The sequence below is a fragment of the Gouania willdenowi genome, chromosome 1, assembly GCF_900634775.1.
Source record: "Gouania willdenowi chromosome 1, fGouWil2.1, whole genome shotgun sequence".
NCBI classification, from domain to species: domain Eukaryota; kingdom Metazoa; phylum Chordata; class Actinopteri; order Blenniiformes; family Gobiesocidae; genus Gouania; species Gouania willdenowi.
This window is the reverse complement of record NC_041044.1, coordinates 21,275,879-21,294,498: the sequence shown is the minus strand read 5'-3', so window position 1 is coordinate 21,294,498 and position 18,620 is coordinate 21,275,879. Positions and strand designations below refer to the sequence as shown.

Here is an 18,620-nt window from a genome sequence, read left to right as displayed (position 1 = left end):
TCACGTCTCTGTGAACAATACAATTCCAATTTTTTTAAAAATCCGACCCAGGCCACTTCCATATGTGGATATATATCCAATACTTTGCAATGCGACTGCTGTCTGAACAGCTGGGTCGCATTCTATCCGACCTTTATGTAATGAAAATTCAATAACGTGTCCCAGACGGAGATGCGGGGGGGTAATCGAATATGTAGATAAAAACGATTTTTATTTTGCAAATTAGAGTTTAAAAAAATAAAAATAAATAATATATATATATATATTTTTTTTTATTTCACACCACAGTTTTTTCTGACTTGTATGCGTTCCAATGAGAGCCTGCCCCCTCTTTGTTTACCCTTTGAATAGGCTATATGTGTGCCACAGGCATGTTCATTTTTTATTCGCACTATGCTGAGAAGCTAAGGGAAGAGTTTATTATTTTTTTAATTGTAATGTTATATGTTATAAAATATGTAGTTATCTGATGTCTTAATCAGAAAATTGAAGCTACTGTGAAGTTGCTGTTGCACTTTTGCTTAAACCTGGATTAAAGCTTGAAATTATTGAATGACAGAGACTCATTTACTGTTCTATGTATTTTAACTCTTGAGGACAATCGCAGCAATAAAGTTGAACTTTTGACAATATATCTGATGTCTGCAGTCATTTTTAAGTGCATTAAAAAAAATAAATAATCGAAACTTGAATTTTTCTTTAAAAAGTCGGAGATTTTTTTCTTAGCCAAAATCGCTCAGCCCTACATATCATACATATTATCAGTGCCATAGACACGCCGAGATGAGATGGCTCCATATTTACTTCCGTAAACACAATATGTGCCTGCGTGCTTTTTTTGCGCATACGGCCACTTCAGGGTCACATTCTGTTCATATTTCAAACTAATAGAAGACGCATTTAATGTGTAATATGAACGAGCACACACATTTATTTATTTTTTTTTTAAGTTGAGACTTCTTCTTATCATTGATATACTGTTATGTCATCAAACCTCATGCCATCATAAACTCTCTGCCCTTCACAGATCACTTGACTCCACCCCTCCACCAATCACCAACTGGCTTTGTACCCTCAAAGACCTTCACTATATCTGCTTTAGCACTTGTTCCCTTTTTCCTGATTTAAATTCACTACTTTTATTCTTTAAATCCCAAGCATTATCATGAGTAGAATGTGTGGAAACTGAACCCACCCTCGGAGCAGAAGGAAGATCGTCGTTTCTTGACATGTCCTTCCTGAAAAATCCAACACAGAAATCATTTCAGCACGAAAAAGCCTTGACAGCAGTTGGTGACAATTCAACCCAGTGCCGTGTATCTCGAAGTTTATAATTAAGAGTCTCAGGAAAACCCCACGCATGCATGAACACACCGCACGGCAAACAGACTTTGGAGATAACAGACACAGCTGTGAACGACAGCTGGTAGCTTATTGATATACAGCCCTGCAGAGTTAAGGTCACCACTGCTGTATAGTTTATGTGTTTATGGAGAAAAAGAAAGAAACACACAGCTTACCCTTTATTATACGTCTCCATGGGGATTTCCTCACAATGTTCACCCACACTTTGCTGAAATAGAAGAGAAATAACTTGACTGTTTTGAATGTACCTCCAATTCTGGCTGTGCTGTTGCTTTATTGACTTGGCAAAATTCAAATCAAAAGCAGTGTTTTGGTTGTTGTTTTGCAATGTTTCAGAGTTACAAATTCTCTATTGCAATATAGTCACTAAAACATTTTTCCATGGCCTTTGGTAAATTGACTTTTATGAGCACAAACAAAAAAGAGTGAATAAAATGTTAAAACCTTCATTGTGATGAGCTAATAAAAAATAAATGAGTAGCTTAAACAAATGTCATTTTCAATCGCATTGATTTCTTGTTTTTTTTTCGCCAGACAACGAGGATAGTGATTCTCTCTCTACCGTTTTTTGTCTGTTTTTGTTTGTTTGTTCCCCGTAGTCCCAGTAATATCAGAATTAAGTAAAAACACTTCTCTGCATCCGTCTCCGCGACTCCGCATCCCACAATGCAAGACAAGAAAATGTCAACAAAAGGAGTGTTTACGGTGGAGATGAAACCAAGGACTGTTGAAGGACTCCTACCCAAAAACACTTCTATCCTCAGGGTTTGTGTGTCTTCAACAGTCCGTGATTACTTCAGCCATCAGAGCGTCGGACGTGAGTAAAGGCCCCTTAGGAGAGCTCTTCTTCTCTGCTTCATTTGCTACGTTTACATGAGAGCCTATATTTCCCTTTAATTTAGAATAAGAATTAAATCCTCTTTAAAAATATTAAAAATTACCTTTTAAACACCTTATTCCGAATGAAAAAGGTCATTCCAAATTAAACTTAAATACGAATTAAGGGGCTGGTTTATTCAGATTTTAATTCCGAAATAAAATATTTCTTCGATCTTGTATACATACAATATTCATTCCGCTATAAATTAATTCCGGTCATTGTGCGCATGTGATTAAATGTGTTTTCCATGTAAACTTCAATTCTGAATAAGTATTTCCATGTAAACACGAAGCAGAACACTTTGGAATAATTAATTCTAAATTAAAAAAAACATAATGTAACCGTGGCCATTGTCTACTACAAAACAGTAGAGTTGGAACTGTCGCCCGCTGCGACCACAGATATTTATGGGGGTTACAACTGTTTTCATCCTCTTTTGGTAAACAAAAGAGGTTTACATCAGCATATTTAACTTTTCCTAATTATTTAGAGCAACCAAAGGCAGCACAAGTTTTCATTTTGACCCAAAAAGCTGGCAAAATAACCAATAAAGCAAGCTGAATGCTTCACTCCAACAGAAAAAAAGTCGGTCGTTGTCATAATTTCAAGATGGCGGAACACAGGCCCTAAAACTGTAAAGTAGTCCCATTTTTAAAAGGTTTTAAAATGTATTTAAACTTGTAAAAACAGTGGAGGATCCCTTTAAAGACTTTTGGATGAATTGCCATCAACTAGTGGGAATAGCACCTTTAACGCCACACACGAGGTTTTCAGAGCTCTCCTTTACCTCCAGTGACTCCTGACCTACACAGCTCACATTCACAGTGTCAGCTGTTCACACACACACACACAAACACACACACACGGTTCAACACTCACAGAAAAACACATGTGGCACCCATCTTAAATATGACCAAATGTGTGTCACAGTAATGTGTGTCAACAAATCTATTTCCATCGCTCAGTTAACACTTTACATTTATGATCCAACTGTAAATGACACTCTGACACTTGTGTGTTTTTGTGCCATCGGAAGAGTTTCCAGTTATCACGTTATCAATTACAGCTTCACGTTACAGCCACAGCTTGTCTCCATGAAGACGCGGAATTTTCACACACTTCTACAGCAAAACCCTGCTGGCTTTGGTCTGAAAAAAACAGCTGAGGAGGTTAATTATTATCTGTCATGGAATTACCCATGATGCTGAGAGAGCAGAAGCATTGTGGGAAACATGGAGAAAAACTTCAACCACGCAAAACGTAATAGTATCATGTTCGTAAAACACAAAAAGTGCAGCCGGTTAGTTTCATAAATAAATCAATCAATAAGGAAGAAATAGTATTAGCCATATAAACACATTGACATGTATCAGTGATCCTGATCATGGTACCATTCATACTTTTATCCCCATTAATAACAATACAGTAGGTACCCCCATTTATTGATTATTTATTGTGATAAAATGCACAACCTGGTTTCAATCTGGATGAAACACGGTGTGGTTACTAAGGAACCAACCCAACATAACTCAGTTAAATGAATGATCGGTTAATTACAAACCAAGATATTCATTTTTCAAATTGATCTAATGATGAAAGATGAGGATTTTTTATTTTGTTTTTTAAACTGATAAATCCCCAAAATTTAACAGAATCTTCTATTGCCTAAGGTCTATCTTTGGTTGATTTAGTTTAGTAGTTTTGACGCAAACCTGCTAACAGACAAATAAATAAACACAGGTGAAAATGTTGGCGGAGGTCATTTTTTTCTTCATACAGTCAAACATCTGTAGCTCTTTAGTGTGAATTTTGACATTTATTGTTAAAATTATTTTAGCAGACATTTTGTCTAATGAATGTTTTCAAAGTGGAACATGTATTTTTATTGTTTAAATAAATATTTATTTATACACAACATGACAGTTTAGATTTTCTATTAGTCTAGAAACTTAAAAGAATGTATGAAATTGCTCATTGATTGTTTATGCTGATTGTGAATTGGTTTTCAAATAACAGGCGGGATGGCGGTTTGAATACCACTCCATCATGGACACTGTTGTTGTGCCCTTTGGCAAGACACCCTTTTTTGGACCAAATGAGTTTAAGAAGATGGTTACACAGTTACACATTCTGTTAGATTAGTAACTGAGATTGAAACATCTCCACGGGGGAAGAAATGACGCAAGTCACCATGAAAAATCAGCCAATCACAAGCACCACAAATATATTTCTTTCAAAAAGTGTTAAAGGGTGTAAAGTCTGCAACAAATGTGTCTAATAAGTCATTAGTGAATACCAGAAAACCACATGTGTGAGCATGAGAAATTAAAAGAAAATATGTAATGAAAATAAAATATAAATGTCTAACTTAAAGACAAACAATGTGAAATTAACAGTAAATATGCAACGTGTTGACTTGTATATAAACTGTAAGTATATTAAATGAACACGTGCGTCATATACCCATTTATGTTTTAATTTAGGCTGTTTTATAATTTAGGAATTAGGGCTGGGCGATATATCGAGATTCAAGATGTATTCAGTTTTCTATTTTGGGGATATTAGAAAACTCGCATATTGTATTTTGTATAAAAATACTTATTTTAGGAGTCGCTGCTTTTACTTCTCAGAACAATATGTAAAGCTCAGTTAGATGATTAATGAGTGCGTCCTAAACCAGACCTTTCCCATAACAAGCTACACTACAGAACTCACTCACACGTGCTGTCCCTTACAGGAGAAAAAGCCAAAAGTGGCACATATTGTGCATTTTGCATCAGCAAATTTAACCCATAATGGTCTTTCTGGTCAGACTTTATTTGAAATAAAATTATCAAGATTTATATCGTATATCAACATTATGAGAAAATATGTTATGAGTTTTGGTCCATATCGTCCAGCCCTAGTAGGAATGTTCACGGCATTTTATGAGACATAAAGTCATAATTATGAGTTAGTGAAGTCATAATTATGAGATATTTTAACACATTTACAGCAGCTCACGTGGTGAGTAGACACTTAGAGACAGCTGATATAACTATGAAAGCCACGTCTAAAGTAGTTAGACGTGGCTTTACAAATGATGAAATACTTTGTTTGCATCCAAATTCACATGGAATTGTGCTGAGTAAACGCACCCTCGAAACAATACTAAGCAAAAAGAGGCTCTGACGTCGAAAGGATAAAACTGAATGGCTGAAGTAGCACGGTTTATTATTTATAACAACAAATGGAGACTTCTGGTCAGTGCCATGGGTGGATATACCCAAAATGTTTCTATCTCATATTTATGACTTCACTAACTCATATTTATGACTTTCTTTCCCATAATTATGACTTTCATTGGTGATTTTTTTTTTTTTAGTGGCAGAAACGGGCTTCCATACGTACCAGATTCTAATCAATAATTGTATTTAGTAAATGGTTGACAAGTGGCTATTTTAGATTTCCTGTACACTTGTCTTCAAATAAATGAAATACTGGAGCTTGGTTGGGGTGGTGGGTCAGCCAAATTTTATTGTATCAATGACCTGTTTGCAGTAAAATCACTACATGCTGTAAAATCAATTTACTGCTGTAATTATTTTACTGGAGGCTACTTAAGGGTTCACGTTAATGATTAATATATGATTATTGTCTAAAGCAACATCAAATGCAGTTTTTTTCATCAAGGGACATGAAACTCGTGTTGCTGGCTGGCTGGCCCCCCACACTGCGCATAAAGTGGGTTGGTCTGTCAATGAGTCCCAGGCCACTTCCCCCACCAGTCCGCCCCTGTCATTTACTCATTATAACAGAGATAACTGAATAATAAACTTTTCACATTAAAATGCACACATTAGCAATACGTTGTTTAAACACAATGGGGGAAAAAAAGAGGAATGTTTTGAATTCCAAAGTAGAAGCGTGTTGACTCACTGTGTGGTCAGCCAAGATGTCAGTAAGCTGTAAATTGTGTTTGGACTTCCTGGGTTTGTGTGTTCGTTGGGCCTGATCACCGTGGGCTCCCTTTGAGCCTGCGCCGGTCTCTGTGTTCTCTCCCACACTGGCTGAGGTGCTGTCACTGCTCGTTGGGATGTTCTCTTTGTTGGTGACAAATGCAGCTCTGTGCAGGTGAAACAGGAAACAGGTGAGACATCTGCCTTCCATTGGACTATCGCTGGTCTGTTCGGTTGGTCTTCATCAGCTTCATACTGGATTAAAAGCTTCAGAAAACCTTTTGTCATCTGATTGTCCTCCTGCGCTCCTCCTCCAGTAGCTGACGCAGCATTTGGCTTTGGTGCTAATTCTATTTACCGTCCAATCTGCTCCTAATGTTTTCTCATGTCTCAGAGCTGAGACTTGAGTCCATGTGTCACCGTTCTGTCCGTAAACAGGATTATCTTCTGACTGAGATGATTCCAATTGTTTTGAGTGAAACATGTGTTGATAGATAACCTTCAAACTCAATATGAACCTTCTATGAAAGCTATTGACTTCAGTATTGTCAGGCATTAAAATGATCACAGTTAAGTACAGTTTAAAAGTTACTTATTAACTAACTAATCAATGTACGATATACGTTGCACTCGTTCTTTAGCTTTTACATTCTGTGATATTAAACGAAATGCTGTTTAAGGCCTGGGTAAAAAAAATCGATTCATGGAATTTGTAGATAAAAACGATTTTTTATTTGCAAATTCAAGTTTTTTGGGTTTTTTTTCTCTCCTCTTCCACAGTTTTTTCTGACTTTTTCATGTGGGTTATGGTAGCGCGATGTGAGCCAGCCCCCTCTTTGATTACATGTGTTTACCCTTTGAGTAGGCTATATGTGTGCCACAGGCATGTTTAATTCTTTATTCACACTATGCTGAGATGATAAGGGAAGAGTTTATTATTTTTTTAATTATGTTACATGTTATAGAATGTGTAGTTATCTGATTTCTTAATCAGCTACTGTGAAGTTGCTGTTGCACTTTTGCTTAAATCTGGGTTAAAGTTTGAAATTGTTGAATGACAGAGTCTCATTTACTTTTTATTTTGGGATTGTTCTACGCATTTTAACTCTTGAGGACAATCACAGCAATAAAGTTGCACTTTTGACATTATATCTGATGTCTGCATGCAGTCATTTTTAAGTGCATTAGAAACAAAAAAAAAAAAAACGAAAATCGAATTGATTCTTTAGGCAAAATCGGCTTTCAGCCCTACTGCTGTTTGTATAATTGCAAGATTCTGGTCTGGGTTGAGTGAGTTCAGATGTTTGGCTTTCAGCCTGCATCATAAAAGCTAGTAATTAACACTACATGTGTGAGATAGTACGCACATAATGGTTAACTTGGGGTCTATCACATAAACTGATACAAACATCATAAGACATTATATGATACTGGGCTCACGATAACGATACAAAACGAAACGCAATTGTTGAATGCCAGTCTAAAATTTAAACCAAATCATGTCATTGTGACATTATTCAAAAAAATATTCCTAACTGTGCCTGAACCTTGAATAACAACAGTCTACACAGCCCAGATTTAAGATATGACCATGTTCTTTTTCATAATTTCTAGCAGCAACTGAGACCTTTGGACATAAGCGGGGTTTCCATTACATATTTTCGCAAAATAAAAGTGATACTTCTAAATGTTGAAAAAGTATAATTGCGCTTTGAACGCGTTTCCATTGAGCGTTGTTTTGGGCAGGAGCCTCGTAACTCCCGTCAAATCTCATGCCGCGATACTTCGCTGCAGAAAAATGGAAGCTCAAAACCTCCTTATAACACTATTCCTTTGTTGTTTCACGTCTAATGTGGCAGTGATAGTTTGAAATGATAATGCTAAGAAATGGCCTGGTCTCCTCTTCTGTCTTGACATACCGCATCATGTTTTCTAGGAGAGAAGTGGTCATGTGATCAGGTACCTCGGAAAAAATGTTTCCATGGCGCCTTTGCAACACATTTCAATATTTGAGTGTTTTTTCCAAATTCAAGTGTTTCCATTGCCAGTTTTTATTGTGCTATTTAGATTTTGTGCATTTCCGAGGGTAATGGTAACACAGCTATAGACTGTGTCTTCTGCAGTTGAGAAGACACGCTCGCTTGGGACGATGTAGCAGGAATGGAAAACATAGGATTCACTCGACAACCACAGTTAACTGTGTGACACAGTTAAAACTATCTTGCAATTACCCAGATTCACTCATTTCATTTGTGAGTGCGTGTGGACAGTTGTGGAAAATCAATGGGGATTTAGCACACTGCATCTTTAAGTTCATAAAAATAGGGCCACAGTTCTCTTTCTGTTGAGACAAAACTATGATTTCCAGGGTTCGGGCCACTTTCTCTGAGCACAGATGTATGTGAACCCTAAAAAACACAATGAGCTAAAGGTAGAAATTGGAGTGAAAAATCTGCAGTGGTTCTTGGATGCAGATGTCAGGTAGAACGTACCTGCTTCGTTCCTGCTGCCTCACGCCCTCCTCCTGCTGCTGCCTCTGCTGCCGACGTCTTTGTCTTGCAGTTGGTGCGACTTTAATGCTTAAAGGTTGTGCTGTTGACCCACAGTTTTCTAAGCGTTCATCTTTCAAAGCGGTCGAATCAAAGAGGTGCTGCAGCACGGTCGAACGTATGGTGCTGTCAAGAACACTATGGAGAAAAGCAAAGAGAATGAGCCAATAGATTCATATTTAACAACTGGAAGCATTCATGTTATAACTCAACAGCTCACTTACTTTAGCGCGTCTGCACTGCAATCCACAGGATAGAGCTGATTACTAAGAGAAGAACAAGAAGTAAGGTTAATCCCCCCAAAAAGAAAACAAGTGGTTAAAACAGGTCATACAGTAATGGTGAAAACCTGCAGGGTTCAGTTCAAACCTCTTGTCATCTAAGTGCATGTGTTTGAATGCATGTGTGTAAAACTTAACTCAGAAAATGTGATCATTGATCAATCTATGGCTTCAACACAATTCGTACATGGTTCATTAAATGAAACACTCCCACCATTTTTTAGCAATGATTTTACAGCCAACAATCAACTATGAAGTTATGCTATCCGAACAGCTCTTAAACTTCGTCCCCCAAATCACGTACCACTGCTTCTCAATTCAGCATTAGATCCAGAAGTCCCAGAATATGGAATTCATTTCCTCGTCATAATCAAACATTCCCCATGCTCTTTTAAATATTCTATCAAAAACCTACTCCTTAATACATAACCAAACAATTGTTTCTTTTTGTTCTGTTATTTGTTGTGTTTTTTACTTGACTTTTGATTTTCTTTTTCCTTGTTCCTTTATTTTCTCATGATTTAATTTACTTTATTTATTTCATTGTCTTTAGTTAAAATTTAAATGTTACATCGGGGCCCTCTTCTTCAAGCCCCTCGACGGTTTTTTGGGTTTTCACTGTATTGATTTCTGTTACTGTCTGTCCACTGTTGATATTATTGTGTTTTGTTGTATTTAAAACTGTGCCAAATAAAAAATGAAAAAAAAAAAAAAAAGAAAAGGAAAAAAAATACTTATATAGTAAGAAAAACAAAACTTGTAGATTTGTTACACATTGTCAAAATTCTGTCTAGTTTCAGTGTCAAATGTTTAAAAATGTGGTACCTCCATGATTTAGATTGAGATAAATGGTGCATGTTTAAACTGTTGCTTTCTTAAGAAATGCCACTGCACACCGTGAAGGTTGTTCAGTGCGGCTGTGATTCTAGGCTAAACACCACTGTGTGCACACAAACCTTGAGAAAGGAACACATACAGTATTCTGGTTTCCTCCTACAGTCCCAACAAATGAATGTTCACTTGAATGGTGACATTAAAGACTTTCCCATCAAAGGCAGCAGAACCCTCTTTAGATGTGGACATCACTACTTTGATGATTTAAGAACTTCTCAGAACATTGCTATACTTTTGATTAACTTTATCATGACATCTGCATCTAAGGATGTATTATATCAGCAAGTATTATATTAAACACACACCTCCTATAAACATTGTTGTTGACACTAAAAGCAAAGTCTGCCATCTGATCTCAGCGGAAACACTGATAAGAAATTATGATTGCGAGGATTTTACACTGTGGAGGTGACTTTTCCCAAATTAAATTCATGAGGGACATTTTCAGGACATCAAACAAGAGTAAAAGAGGTTTCACCCCAATTAGTGATAACCTGCGGTCAACAGCGGATTCCCAAATCAGAGCACTTCTTCATTTACTGTGACGGCTGAACATTGAGACAGTAAAGCTGGTCCAACAGTCATGATCTCTGGGCTGGAAAATTACTGGCCCACAAACTAAGAATAAACCAAGCTCTAAGTGTTACTGCAACAGAAAATGATTCAATGATTGACCGGAGTTGATTTAACCTTCGACCGTAATTCTACCAAATGTCAGAGGCATCAGCTTATCAAGTGCAGTGAATACCTGCCAAATGTGGTCAGACGTTCCTGAAGCCTGAAATATCACAACATCTCCGTCTGCCCAGATGATCACGTTAATGATCAAAAAACCATCTTCCATACGTCACTTTTATTTTTTATGTATTCGTTTCGCTGTTAGCAGGATTACATTAAAATGATTTAACATATTTTTAGCCATAGATCTTAAGCCATGGAAGATTTCATTACATTTTGGAGTGGCTCTAGATCAATATACTGATTCTGGATCAGTTTAAAAAATCGAGAACTCCCTATCTCTCACCATTTGCGAAATTCAGAAATAAATATCACGGTTCCAAATCGACCAATCTTTATGAAATTGGACTCTATTATGTTGGGTTGGATTCTCAATAAGCCCCCCGAGTTTCATCCGGATTGGATCTGGATTGCAATTTTCATTGTGGTTTTTCGAAAAAAAATGGGAGTGCCCATACATGTGGACCTACTGTGTTGGTATTAATAGGGATAGAAATGTCTTCCAAGGCTTTAAAGTGTGAATGGTCTTAATACCATGATCAGGATCACTGATCCAGACAACTGCCAATATCTGGCAAAGAGGATTCTTGGTGTTCTTGCTTTTTGTTAATCAATGTTTGTGAGAACTTTAAAAGGTTAACTAATATAACTTTTAGTTTTCGTCTACGGGAAACCTGACACACTAAAAGGTTTAGGATTTCAGGTCTTATTTCTCTCATCTTTCTGGTTACCCCAAATGTTGATAGTGTGTATGAGTGACCTTACCAAACCAGTATAAACCCCAAGATGGCCCAATGCAATATACATGAAGTCTTTAATCCAGACTGGTAATGATGAGCATTTGGGCTTCCGAGATGAATGTTTGTGCCATATTTATACTGATGATGGTCTATTAAGGCCTCACGATGACATGAGAGAAATATTAAGAAATAAAATAGCTCATGTCCTTGCCCTGAATATATTTGAAGTTGGCAAATGGTTCACAAGTGCATTTGAGGAGACCCCGGTGACACAGGCATATTTTTAACTACAAATGTAACTGAGTGCAATGCTGCGGTATGAAGTGGGATTCTTTCTCTGCATGAAATGCGGACACTGATTCATCATCTGGATGAAACAACAGGGTGTATGAGTCACTGCTGTGTTTGAGCAGCAGCAGAATGCAAACAGGCAGACGTTTAAAAACCATGAATTATAGCAGAATGCTAATGTTTGTAGTTTGATCAAAGCGTCGTAAAAGAAACTCTAGATGACCTCTGTAAAGTCATCAACATCACATGTTACTAGCATCCTCTTTGTAGCCTCTGTGCAGCCAATGTTTTCATTCAATTTCAGGCTTTTATCCCAATACAAACTTGTTGCCGTTTCTTCCACTTTCCGGAGTGTCAGTGATCCATGTCCAACACAGAAAGTCATGAAAAAAGTTATATAACAATCGCAGTGAGGCTCCTGTCCAGGGGCTACCCTGTCATCAGCTGGAATATGATCAAGAACCTCATTATTCAGAAAAGGATGAACAGAAGTAAATCAGAAATGGGTAACTTTTATCACAGTAGGGGCCAGAAAAATGTGATTGTTTTATTTGAGGGCCACATTATCAATGATCATGTCAGCATTTAGAATAATGACCAATCAGAGCATTAACAAAGGGATTTGTGTTTTTGTTGTTGATTTATATATTTTTCTTTCATTTTGTGTGCTCGATGTTTTGTGTTGATATATTTTTCTTCTTGTCCTTTTGTGTGGATTTGTGGTAATTTTGTGTATTTTTGTTGTCAATTTTGTATTTTTGCTGTAGTTTTGTGTCTTTTTCTGTCATTTTGTGTCTTTCGGGGTGATTATCCACTGCTTTGAAAAAGTAAACTGCTGGATGAGGGAAAACGTCCTTTAACTAAATCATAACAAGATGGAGGTAATTGTCTTTACTAACAGGGAAAAGAGGACTGCTGTCAGAGAGTAATACTGGTAAAAGAAGGGCTTAATGGCTACTTTTTTTATCATCAACAGTTTTTTTTTCAATTACAAATAGTGGGAAAAAATATATATACAGTATCTGAAAAGCTTTTTCAGCAGAATCTTATTGCAGTAAATCCTCAGCAATGTGTTCCAAGGGACGTACGCCCAAGTAATCCACTGTTGCACCGCCGTCAGATAGTAGCCAGGAGTGTTCGATCAACATGCACACGCACACACACACGTGGCACCCTGTGTGTAACGAACTGAAAGCTGACTAAAGTAAGAAAAGAATAAACATTTAAAAAAAAAATTCCTCCACGAAAAATTCTTCTTAAAAATTATCATTCATTCAGGTGGTTCTAATTTATGAAAAACGTATCTCTGCATGTTGCTTAAAAATCCCTTCAAAGATACACCTGTCATGTTGCCAGATCTCAAGAGCTCACAGCTTTGTGAGCAAAATGTAAAGTTATTTAAATGTACTATTAATATTTTTGTTGAAACGAAATATAGAGTTATAGTAATCTGTGGAATGCCCAAAATGTTGGTTTATTTCAGGACACCCAGTACATAGATTATGTAATGTGCATAAAAAGGGATTACATGCCACTGTGACAGTGCAAGCCAGCGTGCACTGTGCTCTACTGTACATATCTGACTCTGTAACATGGCCATGTGTCAGGGACTTGATTCAATGCCCCAGTTAGACAATTCAGCATGGATAAACCAGGATTAGTGTTTTATTAAACTCCAACAACAAAAAAATGTTTCACTCAATATAGCAACTTCAAAAGCCTGATACTATCACAAAGATGCGATTAAACCATAAAGACATAAATGTTTCACCTTTTGTATTTAATGTTAATTTAATGTGAGGCATTAAATCATGCAGAATTGTAAAATGTACCAAAACAGCTGTTTATCTCATGAATTAAACTTCACTGAGCCACTAACAGCTTGAGTCCCTCCTAGCATTAAGGTCAAACCAGTAAACACAAGCATGCTTCCACTGATAACTAACCTGGAGAGAGTGGACGCCACATTACTCTGCAAACAAAGCTGCAGCTTTTTTCAGGCGGTATGTCCACATAAAGGTGTATTTAATTCTAATAAGTAACAGAGCTTCATGTGCAAAGAGAAGGTCAGGGTGTTGTTGTGTCGCTTTAGAGCTAAAAAAAAACAAATGAACACCGTACATTCCCTGTCCTGTCTCACTGTTTATTCACAACCAACACCTCAGACTTCCAGTACAAACTCAGGCTTACGCTTTCTTCAGAAATGTTCTGTGTTTTTGGACTTGTTCAACCTTCAACTGAACATCCCTAAAACCAAAGAGATGGTAGTGGACTTCAGGAAGAAGAAATATTCATATATCTGTAGTGTGTGCTTGTGAAGTTGGGGCGAGCGCTATGATTTCCTGCAAAGATTAACAAAGTTATATTCGATTCTAAATCATTCAGTAACACATTATCTTAACCCTGAAAGGTGCCTCAGGTACAATAGTATAGTGATGCATGTGCACACTGCTTTCCTCAAGTTGGTGGCTTCATCATCGATGATGGGACATTGAGGCACTCACGCACACACACACATGCACACACACACACACCTCCTGTTCAAATCAACATATGTCCACACAATGCAAGGCCTGCCTCGTGTACAAAGGAGGTTATGACCCATCTCTCTCTCTCTTTCATGGGAACTGAAATGTGACACCACACAGAAGTGCAGCCAGCATGTTGTGTTCAGGAGTGTTTCAGGATAAAAACATTCTGTGCCCCTTCAGCCCCTCTTCTCTCTCTCTACATGCTACTGAGACTGAAAATAGGCGCATAAGGCAGGCTTTTGTCTGCAGAATAATGGCCACGCAGCGCTGCACATCGCAGCCTTTGTGGAACTTGTCTCTGGTAATTATTATGATCCAACAGAGAAATGTGTGTGCTACTTCAGAATAAAAGATGACTGCTGCTTCTGCTGGTGCGCACAAGAGGCTGGATTAAATTACACAACAATAACAGGAACTTGGTATTGGCACAAATATTACAGGTTGCATAACACTTCCATATCCTGGCATTTGCAGGCTGAAATTTCTCAATCCCCTTGGTTTGTTTTCCAAAGTTCAATTCAGCAATAAAACGACAAAAACATTCAGTTTCACTAGATTTTAGTGAGGGATGAGTATGCTTAAAATAGTTTTACTGCATCTGTTTTCCAAAAACAACCCCAAAACAATGCCACAATTAGAATTCTGATTTTTGGAACATCCTAAACACAAAATATCCTGTTTTTATGTATCATTACTGTGATCTTTTACTATAAGCTTTTTATTGTCAGAGCAACATGAACTCTACTTGTAACTAACTTTGACTTCAACGTGCAGTTAAGTCGTCAAAAAGTCAGTAGATGGGAGAAATTTGTTGGTATGACTTCCTAGGGTCTGAAAAACTTCAGTATTAGGTCCTTGAAGTAAACTAATCTGTCCTGGCTAATTCTTACATCTGCTTTGTTAAGAGTTTCGGCACCTTCTCCTAGGCTGCAGATATATCCTGCATGAATGCAGAATAGAAAGGCTCAAGAAACCATTCATTTGAAATTGGTATTTTTTTTTGTTCTTCTTGGTATTGTTGCTGTCTTTTTGCTGCTGGCTGTTTAAACAATTGTCTATTGGGGATAATACAAAAATATCAGCAATATAAAATACATCAGTTGCAGGAGACCAGTTTTAATCTGAACATATATGTACAGTACATGCTATATGTACAGGTGAATGTTGTGTTAATATTCAATATTTCATGCAACTGAAACAATCGACAAGATATTGTTGAGCAAATCATAAGAAATAAATTAAAGTTCTACTTTTATATATATAAGATTTGGCGTTTTTTTTTTTTAAAAAAGAGGAAGCGTCCCACTGTTTGTTAAATGCTCATTTTGTAAACAAAGTGCTATAAGTGTGTATTGTTTGTGTTTTATATTTTTATATATTAAAGGCAGGGTAGGTGATTTTTGAAAGCTAGCGTGATTTTGAATGTAGCTTCACCGACGGCTGCGCTTTTACCCCCCCTCCCTCCTCCCCTCTGTGCTCCGTTTCACTCACATGCATCAGCACCGCTGCTCCAGAAGTGGACCTATTGTGTAGAAACTATGTCGTCTCACGTCTCATTCAGTAGTAAGTAAACACTAAACTTTATCATTATGTTAAAAAATGTGACTAAATATTCCGTTTTAATTCCGTCACCGGTGACACGCTTTCAGTGTGAGCTCGTGCACGTCAGGGGTCGAGAACGAGCAGGGAGACATGGAGACGTGATTGGTTAAAAAAAAAAAAACTAACCGTCTTTTTTTCATTGGTTGAAGTTATTACAGGTATACAGCTGCTACAGATGACAGATTTTCTTTGTTACTTTTTCAGAGAACACAAGATCTTATTTTTTGTCAGAACATAAAGAAAATTTCAACCAAAAACTTCAAAAATGTATCTGGAGAAAATTACCTACCCTACCTTTAAGGCTGATGGTGGAAGAAAACTTCCACCATCAGTCATTATGGGGTGAAGCTGTTTTCGTCGTATTGCACTGTATTTTGGTACATGTCGTTCGAGCCGGAGGCTTATTGTCAAGAGGCTGGTGTTTCAAGGGGAAAGCTCACACCTCTATTCTTTCACGACTTACCTCAAAACCTTCAAAACAAAAGATTTAGGTTTCACATCAGACAGGAATCCAAACGAGGCTAAAGTTCATTCAGCATCAAACGTCTCCTCAATGACAAAATGTAAAGTATTGGTGCACGTGTTTCTTGTTTTAGCTGAGGAGTAATTCACCACATGACTCTCTTGAATTCTTTAAAGGCTTGCCATCGGGCAAACACACACGTACACATACTCTCCTGAATAGTGTTGCACTGTCTGGCAAGCATATTACTGTAAATGAATGTGTGACGTCATTGCAAGTGTGCATTGCAAAAGTGGAAATCCTGCTTACCCACTACCATACTGAGGGGATAACAACATGCTTTTCAAGCACATTAGAGTAGAGTCTGATCCCTTCACAGCAAGTGGAAAACTACCAACAACAAGTTGGTCATTCTAGACCAGCTCAACTATGCTTTTCAAATGCTTATACACTGGCTCTGATTAAGCATAAACTCAATCAATCAATCAAAAATGTAAAGCAACCTGTATTTTAGATCAGGTTTTCTCAACTCGTCTTGCTGGGGGACCCATATTTTGCAATGGTCATTAAATTGCGATCTTTTTTTTTAGAATTAGACCAACCAAATTGAAGTTTTCAAAAATAGCTGTTGAAAACAAATATATAATCTTTTTTGAAAAGATAGAGATAGGGTGAGAAGCTCAGTCATTCGGGAGGGGCTCAAAGTAGAGTCGCTGCTCCTCCGCATCGAGAAGAGCCAGATGAGGTGCCTCGGGCACCTAATTAGGATGCCCTGAACGCCTCCCTAGTGAGGCGTTCAGGGCACGTCCCTCCGGTAGGAGGCCCCGGAGAAGACCTAGGACACGCTGGAGAGACTATGTCTCTCGGCTGGCCTGGGAACGTCTCGGGGTCCCCCCGGAAGAGCTGGAGGAAGTGGCCGGGGAGAGGGAAGTCTGGGCCTCCCTACTGAGGATGCTGCCCCCGCGACCCGGAAACGGCTAAGCGGGAGAAGATGGATGGATGGATGGATGGAAAACATGAATCTATATATTTTCCATTGCAACATGCATTTCACAGCATGCCTGTGTTTTAAAAAATAAAATCAAAAACAAGTCCAACATGAGAGACATTATGTATTCATTTATTTTTGACCAACTGTACGTGACCCACCCAGTACAGGTCCGCGACCCACTTTTGGGTCCCGAACCACCAGTTGAGAATAGCTGTTTTAGATGATAAAATGTGACATAAATTTCTACACTGGAATCCATTTGTATATGAAATACATGTTGCGATAAGAAACGCAGGCAAAAAAATAAAAAAGTTTTACATTCACATAAATTAGGATATTGTGTAGCTCAATACCAGTATGACTTCAGCTCATTCAGCATGAATGTGTACCAGGTAAAGGGTCTAATATCCAAATTAGCCAGATGTACAGTGTACATTACATCTCAAGATCAGGAAATAGCTACACACAATTAAGTTATAATGTTCTGCAAATTGCAGTTTGCAACATGCTTTTTAAAAACATACATTTCAGGGATTTGTAAGCAGGATTGTATTTACTCGGTAGCTAACGATGTCTTGATAAAAAACAGCTGCTTATTTGGACCTTGTACGAGAAGATATTCTCTCCAATTAGCTGTAGTTTCTCCACATGTCTTTGTCTTATCCAGTGTGCCAACGTACTGCTCAGTCGGTGTTTAGTCGCTTTAAAGACACAAGTCAGTGGCCGAGTGGTAAACAATAAGCGCCGCTTGCCCCTGAAAATGACGACCGGAGGTCTGGTCACATGGTTGGTGACATCATGTGAATTCTATCTATCGTCGGATACAGGGGCGGGTGTAGGAATTTTTGGTTAGGGGGCTCTGCAGACTCAGATTAAGGTGGAACACTCAAATTCAAATAACAAAAAAACACTTAAAATCACAGTTAATGATACTGTTTACCCTAAATGACATAATTATTTGCAACATGGGCATTTCCCTTATATGCTGAAGCAACAAAACATGTTAAGTGATATGTAGTTAATGCAATAAAATAGTTTATCATATGTGCGTGGATCAAATGCCAGATCCTCATTGCAACAACGTACATACCAAACAAGTGTTTTCCTAAAATAAAGAACACAAAGCTTCATACATGTTTAAAGTTCAAATATGTAAAACTATTGCTACGACAACAGCTAGGAAAGAGGAAAAAATAGGAAAGTGGCCAAACCTCATTTGTGAGTTGCTCCACTCAAAAAATACCACAAAAACATCAGATTAGAGTCATAAAGGAGCAAAATATTGGATTCAGTCTCTTAAGCCTGTAGTGTACATTCACAATTTTTGGTTTCGGACTGACTTTAAATGTTAAAAAAA

At 37.6% G+C, this 18,620-nt stretch overlaps 1 protein-coding gene across 2 annotated transcripts in view; it reads right to left on the bottom strand.

Annotated features, from left to right (window-relative positions):
• Window positions 1-18,620, bottom strand: part of fam13a (family with sequence similarity 13 member A) — a 65,564-nt gene that overhangs the window by 21,068 nt on the left and 25,876 nt on the right. For both annotated transcript variants that reach the window (XM_028446706.1, XM_028446793.1), the window contains exons 9-13: window positions 8,957-8,998; window positions 8,676-8,870; window positions 6,164-6,350; window positions 1,521-1,573; window positions 1,196-1,238 (exon numbers count right to left, since the gene is read on the bottom strand). In XM_028446706.1, coding sequence (XP_028302507.1) covers window positions 1,196-1,238; window positions 1,521-1,573; window positions 6,164-6,350; window positions 8,676-8,870; window positions 8,957-8,998 — 520 coding nt within the window. The remainder of the gene's footprint in view (window positions 1-1,195; window positions 1,239-1,520; window positions 1,574-6,163; window positions 6,351-8,675; window positions 8,871-8,956; window positions 8,999-18,620) is intronic.